This window comes from Elephantulus edwardii, unplaced genomic scaffold (assembly GCF_000299155.1).
Source record: "Elephantulus edwardii isolate Elephantulus edwardi_28Jun2011 unplaced genomic scaffold, EleEdw1.0 scaffold00257, whole genome shotgun sequence".
NCBI lineage: Eukaryota > Metazoa > Chordata > Mammalia > Macroscelidea > Macroscelididae > Elephantulus > Elephantulus edwardii.
Window position 1 is genome coordinate 2,743,654 of NW_006400007.1, and position 12,466 is coordinate 2,756,119.

The window sequence follows — 12,466 nt, forward strand, 5'->3', positions numbered from 1 at the left end:
TTTGTGACTGAGATATTTCACTCAGCATAATGTCCTCCAGGGTCACCCATTTTGAATAATATTGCATGAGTTCCTTGTTTTTCAATGCAGCATAGTAATTGTTCTTTTTAAATTGTTAAAATGTTGATGCCTGCTCTTATTATTTATTCTAACAGTCTCTTGCTTTAGGATTTTTGCTCTATTTTTTCCTTAAGTATCTTAAGGCAACAGAATAGGTTATTATCTCATGATTGCCCTCACCTTTAGAATACGCATATATTTGTATGTATCTCCCTTTGAGGCTGCTTTCGCCACAGCTGCCAAATGTTAATATGATCCGCGTTCATTTGCTGTCAGTTTAAAATGCTTCCTAATTTATCAACACTTCATATTTTTTAAAATGTAGCAATATTTTAATTTAAAATCATATAAAGTATCAATCTACTTACATGTCAATCAATTTTCACACAGCTCTCATTATACTTATGTAACTTCAACTAAACTAAGAATAGTTTTGGTGGTGGTGGTGGTAATGTGGCAGAGAGTCAGAACCAACTCATGGCTGACTCTCCTGTGAGTTTTCAAAGGCTATAAATCTCACAGGAGGAGACTGACCACATTTCTCCCACAGATCAGCCACCAGATTCAAACCATGTACTTTTGAGTTTGATAGTGAAATTCATTATCACTAAGCCACCATAGACATTCTGATCTATACTCCGACTTTCTTTTAATTAGTACAAGCTTGGTATTTATTTTTCCATTCTCCAGCTTAAAACATATTTATTCATGGAAGTGGGTTTTTTCTACATGAAATGTAGTTAATTTTCAATTTTGGCAAGGGGAAGGGAGTTAGCATTTGCACACTGGCTTTTAATCTAAATCTCTTCATGTTACGTTTTCAAGAGTGGATTAACAGATTATGGCACATATTAACTCTATATATGTGTAGTGTGAAGGATTTCTTGTTCATAATGACATTCTTAGCCATCAAGTAGGACAGGGACTATCTTGTAAATAGAGCATATTGGTCTATCCACAAGGGGAGTGGATGGTATAGTCAGTCATTAATTCACCTGATTCAGCAGTAGAAATTTGGAATCTCAAGCCAGGAAGGACAGGGAAAGCACATATACCTTTTGTGGCCAGAGATTCCTGTGCCAGCCAGACTAAGGAACTATGCATGAGCAACAGCAGCCTCAGCAGAGACTCCAAGACCAACCCGAGACAGAGCTGACTTGGGCCTGCCACTGCACAGCAGGACCTTCACCCACACTTGCTAGAGGACTGCAGGGGAAATGCGTAACTGGTAAGACGAAGGGAACTTTGTGACACTGGTCCTAAGATGGGAGACTGGAAGTCAAAAGGCCCTGTGACCACACTTGAGAAGCACTCTGGACTGAGTACATGTATCCTGCTGCTAACCTGAATTACAGCCTGTTAGTTTACCTAATAAACTCTATAATGATGAGTATGTGTCTGTGTAATTATTGTAATGAATTTAGAAAGCAATATGGCAGTAGGACTGACGCTGGAATTAGCAGAAAGAGGTTCAGGAGTCGGTGGGGGGGGGCATGTCTGATCTCATGGGAATCGTTCTGTACTATGGATGATGGCAGGGGTGGGGGATGGGGGGGGCTTCTCCCTCTTGTGGAGTTAGAAAAGGCCAGACATGGTTGTCTCCATGTTGTTCTTACTCTTTTTACAAGATGTATTCATATTTACCCCCCATAATTTACAGCTATCTTCCATAGGAAAAATGATTGTCCAGAGCAGAATTGGAATAAAAGAGTTGCATTTCTAAGAAATTACCCTGAATTGCTCATTGTAATGGTTAAACAAAATGATGAATATTTACTACACTGAAATGTCCATGTGAAGACTACTAGAGAGGCAAATGTTTTGCTATTTATATATTTAATATATTTTTTTTAAAAGAAAAAAATACCCTTGTGCAAAAGAATATTTAAACACTCATGGGAAAATGAGGTAGGCAATTGAATGGACAAGATGAAGGATAATTTATTTTGCTATTTGGTTGGCTGAACTAAGTAAATACAACTTGAGTCACTAATTCATAGTGTAGAGTGGTAGGTAAAGTCACACTAGGTGCAAGCATACTGGCTACTTCCAAGTTAACCCTTGAGATGTACACTTCAGTCCTGTAACAGCTTCTGTAAACTGCCTCTCACTTTTTACCTTGCTATGGTCATCAGCACATGGATACATTTTGTTTTCTTTTTTGTTTTTCCCATATATCTCTAAGACTAGAAATGAATGCCGTATTTTCCTTTCATGGACAGTTACCTGTATACTTCTTTTAACATTCTGTGTTGAGTTACAGTAAGTTTTGAATTATTATAATTGTCTTTTATATTCTGATTCAATATCCCAACAAATTCTTTTCAGAGTCCACAATTTAACAAAATAATTATTTCAAAAGGAAACAAGATATTCCTAAACAACTGCAGAAAAATGTTCACATTTCTTTTAAAATCTTATTTTGAATGATAATTTACAAATAAAACTGTTAAATGAAGATTATAATTATTATTGTTCATATAAATATCACAAATACTTCTTAATATGTAATTAATCTAAGTATAGTTAATAAAATGCAAAACTAGTTTTTTAAAAAGCAGCCCATGGAACTTGGTTATCTATTCATTTCAGTGTATCCCATCTAAAACATTTTCTTTTTATACTCCCTCATTTAAATATGGCATCTTTACTCCATTAACCAGCTCAGTATTTGTGGGGTGTTGTTCTGTTTCATTTTGTTTCCACAAAAATTCTAAATAATGTGAAAAACTGCAACACCAGGGAAGAAAAGTTTACACAGTCATGTGCTTTCTTTTAGTTTACAATTTCCTCTTTTGCACACATTCTGTTGGGGAAAATAACAAGCCTTTTTTTTCTCTCTCTCTCTCTAGAAAACAAGTTAAAAAGCACATATACATAAAAGGAAAAACTTGTACTAAGTAGACTGTGGCTTGAGAACTATTTATGCAGCATCAGAAGACTAAACCAGACTCTGGCCCGGCCATAAACTAAACCCACGCCCCAAATGAGGTGCCAAGCCACAAAAAGCATTTGCGTCATCTGGGAATACAAGGAAAAGAAGGACTTCTAATTATAGGGCCTGGAAGCGGAAGCCTACAGCGATTAGCTGTTTAGGCGCTGCTGTATGTTTATCTGGAAGCTTCCTCTCTCTCACTCTCAGCCTCAAGTTTGATAGATGAGTGTTAGACTAAAGGGTGGAGACTGAGGCTGCTGATGGTACATGCTGTTCTCCAAAATCTTGGGTAGCTAGACACTGAACATTAAGGCTTTTGCGGCCTCATAAGAACGTATAAGTCTTTTCAACTGGGCGTCAGTTCCTTAGCCTAAAAAGCAAAATTAAAGAGTAGCAAATCTCTACTATGCATATGCTATAAAATCTTGGAAACATGAGTAGGTCTGTCTTTTCTACCATATCCTATTTATAACACCTATCTAATTGTATGGTTCTTTAACATGTCCATCTAATTGTATAGTTCTTTAATATGTGAACTGAAAGAAACTACAAGCTATTCACGCTCTCTTCTTAACAAAGCACTGAAACACTGATAAACTGGATCAAATTTAGATTGTATGGCTCATAAAATAACTTTATATCTTGGTCTCAATTCCAGTTCATATTTCTCCATCAGTATTTGCATATATGGGAATCTCTCCACCTGTCATACTGTCAGTTTGTCCTGCTGTGATGGCCTGTGTGTTGCTGGAAGCCACTGTATTTCAAATCCTAGCAGGGTCACCCATGGTGGACAAGTTCCGACAGTGTTTCCAAACTCAAAGAGACTAAGAAGCATGACTAGTCATTTATTTCTGAAATAGCAGATCTTGAAAAATTCTACAGACAAGCGAAAAACATTGTTGGATTCAGGTCTGGAAGATGAGCCCCTCAGATTGGAGGGCACTTGAACTGCAAATGGGAAAGAGCTGTCTACCTTAATAACAAGGATAAAGTTTATACACAATGGATGATTTTCATTTCATCTAATAATGTGGCAAGACTAAGGAGAAAACAGTTGCAAACATCAAATAATAACTGAAATATGGAACGTACAAAGTATGAACAATGAAAACTGGAAAGTGTAAAAATGAAGTGGAATGTATAAAAAGCAACATCCTAGCCATCAGTGAGCTAAAAGCAGACCACATGATCTATTATGCCAGAAATGACAATCTGAAGAGTAATGGTGTGACACTGGTCATTAAAAGGACCACTTTACAATCTATCTTGAAGTACAATGCTACGAGCAATAGGATACCATCCATACACATATAAAGAAGTTCTATGAACATATGACTATTGTTCAAATGTATGTATCAACCAAGAAAGCCAAAGATGAAAAAATTGAGGATTTCGCTGTTAGGGACCTCTTCAGAGTGCTGAAAAACTAGGATACCAGTCTAGAGACTAAGATGGACCTGATCCAGGCCATGTGCATGGAGAGCTGGACACTGACCAAGGATGACAGAAGAAAAATTGATATCTTTGAATTGTGATGATGGAGAAGAATTTTGAACATACTATAGACTGCCAAGAGAACTAACAGGTCTCTCCTAGAGAGTGTGAAACCAAGCTGCTCCTTGGAGAAAAGTATTTTGAGATACCGTCTCACATACTTTGGGCTTGTAGCCAGGAGGGACCCGTCTTTCTTTGGAGAAGGATTTCACACTTGGAACGGTCGAGGGACGGCACAGCAGAGGAAGTCCAAAGTTGAAAAGGGTAGTAGTAGGACAGAAGCACAATAGCTCTGACCATGGCACTAGGGGCATTATAGTCAAAGTCAAATGGCCTTTGGCTGGTGGCAGAGAGGACCAGAGGAATGTTTGTGTTTCAATGACTACGCAAAGGCATTTGTGTGGAAATGCTCTCTTAAGCATTACAATAGGTAAAGTTTTAGTCTGTGGAAATATTCTTCTTTATCAATCTAAAATACAACTTAATGGTCTCAAGTCAGAACTAACACACAGCTGATCATCTCACAGGTTTTCAGAAACTGTAAACTGCAACAGAAGAGATTCTTTATCCTTCTCCTGAAAAGCAGGCAGTGCATCCAAACTACCAACTTGTGGGTTGACAGTGTGGCTCCTTACTCACGAGTCCACTAGAGCATCCTCTTTTTCAGAAGGCTTTTAGTAGGGTTTTTTTTTAACTCCTCTTTGAATTTCCAAACATATTTTGAATCACCTTGATTGATTCTGTTCAAATAATCATTTTTAATTAAGTTATACATTACTGAATAATAACACTAAATACTATTAGCATATAAAAATAAGTTTGCTAGCATAATAATGTTCTGATGAGCACAGCACAAAAAAGGACAAAGATTCTAATCCACTGTTCACAGGGCCAATATGACTCGATGGCATCTAACAACAATAAAATATCTGTATGTGGAAGGCCATTAGTACGAGAAAAGTTTTAAGTCCTTAAATAAAACAGAAAAATTGAGAACACAAGGAATTTTAAGTTCAAGAATATTAGTATGATTCATGATCTCTTTTTAATTGTGTGTGTGTGTGTGTGTACCATCAAATTTGTTCTGACTGGTACAGGAGGAAATTGCCCCTCCTTCTCTGGCAGAGCATTTGATGGATATCAACCACATACCTCTGGGATTACAATGTATGATTCTTAATCTTATTCCAGAAAACAGAAAGTTATACCCTCTCTCCATTCTTTTTTATAACCCCGACCCATCCCTCCCTCTTTCTTCATATTCCTTTCTCTTTTCCCATATTTCCCTTCCTTTGTATTTCTTTTCTCTGTTCTTTTTCTTTCTCCATATTCCTAGCTCTTTCCATATTTCTCTCTATTCTCCTCCAATTTTTTTCTTTCTCTCCTAAAGCCCTCAAGCTTGTGGTCAACACCTCATCTCTGACCATCCCTGAGGGCCAGTCCATGCATCTACACTGTACTGCTGACAGCAACCCCCCTCCAAGGCTGGCCTGCTTTCAAGGGTCCTCAACTTGAAACACCTCCCCCTTCTCTTCCACTAGCTATGTGGTGCTGCCTCAAGTAGGGATTGGACAAGAAACAGTGTTTGCCTGCCAAGCACAACATCAGCTGGGCTCCCAGGATGTTCTTCTGAATCTCTCAGTTCATTGGAAACCAGAATCCAGTTCAGGGATTCTGAGAGCTGGAGGTGGAGCTGGAATCATGGTCCTCCTTTGTCTCTGCATTTTCCTCATCTTCACAGTAAAGACCCAGAAGAAGAAAGCAGCAAGGAAAATGGAAGCCACAAGGGCTACAGACAGCATTGTGGGTTCAGGATCATGGAGACACCAGCAGACTAGCTTGCCTCCAGACCACCCTGTCCCTCCAGAGGCTGGACCCAGCTCAGCAGATGAAGAGGGTCTCCACTTGACCTACTCAACTCTAAAAAGCTGAAGCTGCAGGAACAGAAGGATTCTGACACCAAATACTCAGAGATAAAGATACACACATGAGGAATTTCTCACAGACCTAACTCAACTCATAACCTTGCGTGGAAAGTACGTGGTCTCTGTACAAAGACCTGGTGTCATCGTATGTAGGGAATTGTGCTGCCAACCCACGGGGAGGAGGTTTGAATCCACCAGCTGCTGTGTGGGAAGAAAGATTATCTCTTTCTCTGCAACTTGCAGCCTCAAATAAACCAATGGAGGGTAGCTCAGAGTTGGTTCTGATTCGATGGCAATGAGTTTATGTAAATGAGTCTACTTTTCCAAGCAGGATGCCTTTTTCCAAGGACTGGTACTTTCTGGTAACATGCTCAGACTATATGAGACCATCTTTGTTGCTAAGGAGTGCCATGAATGTACTTCCTCCAAGAAGATTTATTGGCAGTCCATGTTATAGTTTGTGTTCTTTGCCAATACCACAATTCAAAGTCTTCGATTCATTTTTGCTCTTCCTTATTAATTGTTCAACTTTCAAATAGATCCCCTCAAAAATTAAAAAGAGAAAACAGAACGTCACATAGTTTCAGTTTTATATTTCAAAGAGGCTTTAAAAGCAGCATGTCTGTTTTCAAGTACAATATAATAACTTTGCAGAGAGTGCCAGAGGAATGTCTGTATATGTTTCATGGACTATGCAAAGGCATTTGACTGTGTGGATCACAATAAATTGTAGCTAACCTTGAGGAAAATGGGAATCTCAGAACACTTGATTGTGCTTATACAAAACCTATACTTGGAGCGAAAAGCAGTCCTCAGAACAGAGCAAGGTTCAAAAACACTGCTTGGTTCAAAATCAGGAAAGGAGTGTGTCAGGGATGCATCCCGTTCCCGTACCTTTTAAATCTGTATGCAGAACAGATCATTCGGGAAGCAGGGCTTTATGAGGAAGAGTGCAGCATCAAAATTGGAGGAAGATGCATTAACAACCTACAATATGTAGATGACACAACCGTGCTTGCTGAAACTGAAAAAGACCTGAATCACTTGCTGCAAAACGTCAAGCATTGTAGTCTTCAATACAGATTGAACCTCAACATCAAGAAGACAAAGATTCTCACCACTGGGCAAAACGGCTGCACTATATTAGATGGAGAAAGAGACTGAGGTTGTTAGCAATTATAGCTTGCTTGGATCCACAATCAACACTTTTAACACCAGCAGTCAGGAAATCAAAAGACAAATTGCATTGGGAAAATCCACTGTCATGGACCTCTCCAGAGTGCTGAAGAGCAACAATGTCAGTCTAGATGCAGTGCCTAATCCAGGCCATCAATTATTTGCTATCCTCCAGAGAGTTGGACAATGACTAAGGATTACAGAAGAATAGATGCCTTCGAGCTGTGGTTCTGGAGAAGAGTCTTGAACATATCATGGACTGCCAAGAAAACAAATCGGTCTGTCTCGGAGAGGGTGAAACCAAGTCTCTCCTTGGAGGCTAGCTCTGCCTCACGTACTCTGGGCACGTGGCCAGGAGAGATCAGTTCTTTGAGAAGGACATCACGCTAGGAAGGGTGGACGGGTGGACAGCACAGGAGGAGGAGACCCAGGATGAGAAGGATTGGTGCAGTAATTGGGGCAATGGGGGTAAGTGTGTCAGAATTAGTGAGACTAGCTCAGGACAGGGAAGGGTTCAGAAGTACTGTACATAGAGTCGCTATACATCACGGGTGACTCAATGGCACATAACAACAATAATATACTATGAGAAGTTTGGAAACAGAAGTGGCATCAACTTCCTAAATAATATGCCTCCAGAAACTCTATGAACTTTGATAAATGTTGATAGCTGTAGAAGGGCTTCAGGCCTTTTGTTCATAAGGTTGCTATGAGTCGTGCCTGACTCGAAGGCAAAAAACAACTTAGGTTTAAAGGCAAAGAGAAATGTTTTTACAAAATTATGTATCTTCTAACCTACTAGGAAAAAAATATTTCATAAATATTACCATATAAGCAATAGAACCAAAGTTTATTCTTACGTATATGGCAGAAATAGATTTCACTATTGTAAAAATAATGTTTCTATTTCTTAATTTTTACACCATTCTCCCTTCCTTCCCATCTCCACTGACCATCCAAAGATTGATTCCGTGTGTAAACCTCTCCTTTACTTTTTAAAATACTGGGCTTATAACATAATTGTCCTTGGTGAAGGAAAAGACAATTATACAGTAAGAGGTGGGTTGTTGTTGTTATGTGCTGTCGAGTCGCCTGCGACTCATAGCGACCCTATGTACAACAGCCCTAAACTCTGCTCTGTCCTGTGCCAATCGCACTGTCTCTGACACTCCCATCCCAATTATCCCAGTCACTGAATCAATCCACCTTACAGAGGGCCTTCCTCTCCTATAATGTCCCTCCACCCTCCCAAGAATGATGTCCCTCTCTAAGGACCGGTCTCTCCTCACAACATGTCCAAAGTATGTTAGACGGAGCCTCAGAATCCTTGCCTCCAAGGAGCCACCCGGTTTAACCCTTTCCAGGACAAATCTGTTTGTTTTCCTAGCAGTCCATGATATTCTCAATACTCTTCTCCAGCACCACAGCTCAAAGGCATCAATTCTCCTTCTATCCTCCTTGGTCATTGTCCAACTCTCTGATGCATAACTGGTGATTGCGAAGACCATGGCCTGTATCAGACGCACCTTAGTCTCCAAAGAGATACCATTGCTCTTCGGCACTTTGGAGAGGTCCCTAACAGCATACTTTCCCATGGCAATGTGCCTCTCAATTTCCTGGCTGCTGGTGCCAAGACTGTTGACTATGGAGCCAAGCAAACTAAAGCTGTGTACAATCTCAATCTCTTCACCATCCATCCTGATGCTGCCAATTGGTCCAGTGGTGAGAATCTTTGTCTTCTTGACATTGAGCCTCAATCCATACTGTAGGCTGCAGTCCTTGACACTCTGCAGCAGGCGCTTCAGGTCCTCCTCAGTTTCAGCAAGTAGGGTTGTGTCATCCGCATAACGCAGATTGTTGATAAATCGTCCACCAATCTTGACCCCACATTTCTCCTCATAGAGCCCCGCCTCCCGGATAATCTGTTCTGCATATAAAAAAAGAGGTGGATTAGACATTGTAATTAATTTCACTGATCAATGAAATTTCCATAAGTAATCATGAGAAATACATAATTTGTAAATATTCACTCAAAAAAATTTTTCATAAAAAGGTCACATTAAAAGTAGTCTAAGCCTGAGGTACAGTGTCTATTATCCCTAATGGATGAGTCCTGTAATGTTCCTTCTCTCAGTGTGCTTACTATACTAACTCTCCAAAAGAAATAACCAGATTACTATAGGATAAAATGGGTTCTTTTTTAAAAAATAAAATCCTACCTTTCAAATTAATCATCACTTTTATATCAAGAAAAAAGAACATATTATTACTAGTGGTCACTATCTTAAAATTGGCTGTATGCATGTGCCTCAGAAATATTACAAGCTTTGTGAATGTGAATTAAAAAATAAAATTAATAGGAATAGAAAGATATTGCCTGCAATTAAAAGAACATTAAAAAAACTGAAGAACCATAATACACACAATCAATTCTAATAAGAACACCTAGAAAGATACACAATTACAGGGTCAGAATCAAGAAAACAAAGTCAATCTTAACATATGTAAAGATACCATAAGTGACAAATTGGAGTACAAGTCAATGACAGATACAGCACTTTTTAAGATTTCTTTTTCCTCACAAACTCTTTAACCTACCTGTGTTACTACTAATATAGTTGGCTCATGGTGATAAATGAGAAGCTCCCAGATGAGAGGGGAAATGTCAAGCTATGTTGTTGTTGTCATGTGCCATCGAGTTACCTGCGACCCATAGTGACTGTATGTACAAGCCCTAAACTTTGCTTTATTCTGTGCCAATCTTATTGTCTCGGACACATCTACTCCCATTACCCCAGTCACTGAATCAATCCATCTCATAGAGGGTCTTCTTCTCCTGCGCTGTCCCTCCACCCTAACAAGCTTGATGTCCCTCTTCAAGGACAGGTCCCTCCTTGCAACATGTTCAAAGCATGTCAGATGAAGCTTCAGAATCCTTGCCTCCAAGGAGCAGCCTGGTTTAACCCTCTCCCGGATGAACCTATTCATTCTCTTCGCAGTCCATGGTATATTCAATACTCTACCTCAAAGGCATCAATTCTCCTCCTATCATCCCTAGTCTTTGTCCAGCTCTGAGGTATACCTTAGTCTCCAGACTGACATCATTGTTCTTCAGTACTTTGGAGAGGTCTCTGAGAGCAGACTTTCCCAATGCAATACATCTTTTAATTTCATGGCTGCTGATGCCAAGGGTGTTGACTGTGGAGTCAAGTAAACTAAAGCTATTTACAATCTCAATCTCTTCACCATCCATCATGATGCTGTCTAACTGACCCAGTGGTGAGAATCTTTGTTTTCTTGATATTGAGCTTCAATCTATATTGAAGGCTGCAGTCCTTGACCTTCTGTAGTAAGCGCTTCAGATCTACTTCAGTTTCAGCAAGCAGGGCTGTGTCATCTGCATAATGCAGACTGTTGATGAATCTTCCTCCAATCCTGCTGCCACATTCCTCCTCATAGAACCCAGCCTCTCAGATAAATCTGTTCTGCATATAGACTGAAAAGGTATGGAGATAGGACACATCTCTGGCATACACTCTTCCCAATTTTGAACCATGCAGTGTTTCCTTGCTCTCTTCTTTTTTTCATTGCTCTCTTCTGATGACTGCCCCCTGGTCCAAGTATAGGTTTTACATCAATACATCTGTTAGGCACTGTAAATGCTAACTAAAACCAAAGCAATGTATTTTTCTGACCCTCTTTTTTGATCAATGGTAAAAACTTGTACAAAAAAAAGAACATGTTTAACAATTAACCTAAAACCACTATCACCTATCACTATATACGATTTAAATAAAAGAATTTCAAGTCTGTTAAATATTCAGTGACACATCCAAAGCTGACATGTTCAATCTGCTTTACTACAGACTTAATATTCATTTTCTCCTTATTAATGGACAGAAAAGACCTTTCTCTGCCAAGAAGAGGTAATTCTTTAAAATGTCGATGCCACTCAGCTGGCAAAAGCAACACTTCTGAAAGTAGATCACACATCAACTAGTTTGTCAACATGTACTTTTATACATCCCCATGGAGTTCCTATTCTGGTGGGTGACATTTCTGATATGTTATATGTATACTGAAAGATAATTTATTAAATTTTAGTAAAATTGGGGGGGAAAGATCAATTATTTACTCCGTTAAAGAAACAAAGTATCCCAGATCTGAGTGATTTTTATGCTCTTAAATTCCAATCTTTTCATTTTATTGACTTTTTGCCATCTTTATGTGAGGTCTTAGATGTCATCCCACAATTCTGCTAAAGATTTCACTTTAGTTGGATCCACAACTAACCCATTTAAGCTTCAGTCAAGAAGTCAAACAACATACTTCATGAGACAAATCTGCCAGATAACGGTCTCTATGAAGTGCTGTTTTAAAAGCAAAAATGTCACCTTGAGAAATAAGATGTGCCTAACTCAAACCCAATAGTTACTGCTATCTACCACGTTTCCATATTAATTATTCCTGTAACAAAAATATCCTAAAAGTTAAAGTGATATTAAGACATTCATAGATTAGAATGTGAGGGAGATCTGGCTGCGACTTATGTCACCCCAATGATCACCAGGCCTTAGTCAGCTGATCTGGCAGGCTAGGTGGGTGTCCCCTTCTTCTCGCACTACTTCATGAGCATCCCTCTTGGGCCTGAAAATTCAGTTGAAGAAGATGATGTACCAGATAGTAGAATACCCTCGTCCTTTGGTCAAGTGTACATTGAGTAGCTGTGCTCTCCTGATAGAACTTCCAAACAAGCTTTCCAAATATTCTCCCATTGTTCACACAATGGAATACTATGCAGCACTGAAAAATAATGAACTTGTAAAACATGACACAACATGGGTGACCCTGGAGGACACTATGCTCAGTGAAA

General features: G+C 39.2%; 2 protein-coding genes across 2 annotated transcripts in view; one reads left to right on the plus strand and one right to left on the minus strand.

Moving 5' to 3' along the window:
• The window catches only part of LOC102869551 (sialic acid-binding Ig-like lectin 6-like), an 11,785-nt gene extending 5,778 nt beyond the window's left edge, over positions 1-6,007 (plus strand). Inside the window, exon 3 of the mRNA XM_006899464.1 lies at positions 5,883-6,007. Within this exon, the coding sequence (XP_006899526.1) occupies positions 5,883-6,007 (125 nt within the window). The remainder of the gene's footprint in view (positions 1-5,882) is intronic.
• LOC102874803 (breast carcinoma-amplified sequence 3-like) overlaps positions 1-12,466 on the minus strand; it is a 347,132-nt gene that overhangs the window by 105,789 nt on the left and 228,877 nt on the right. The gene's annotated exons all lie outside the window — the stretch shown is intronic.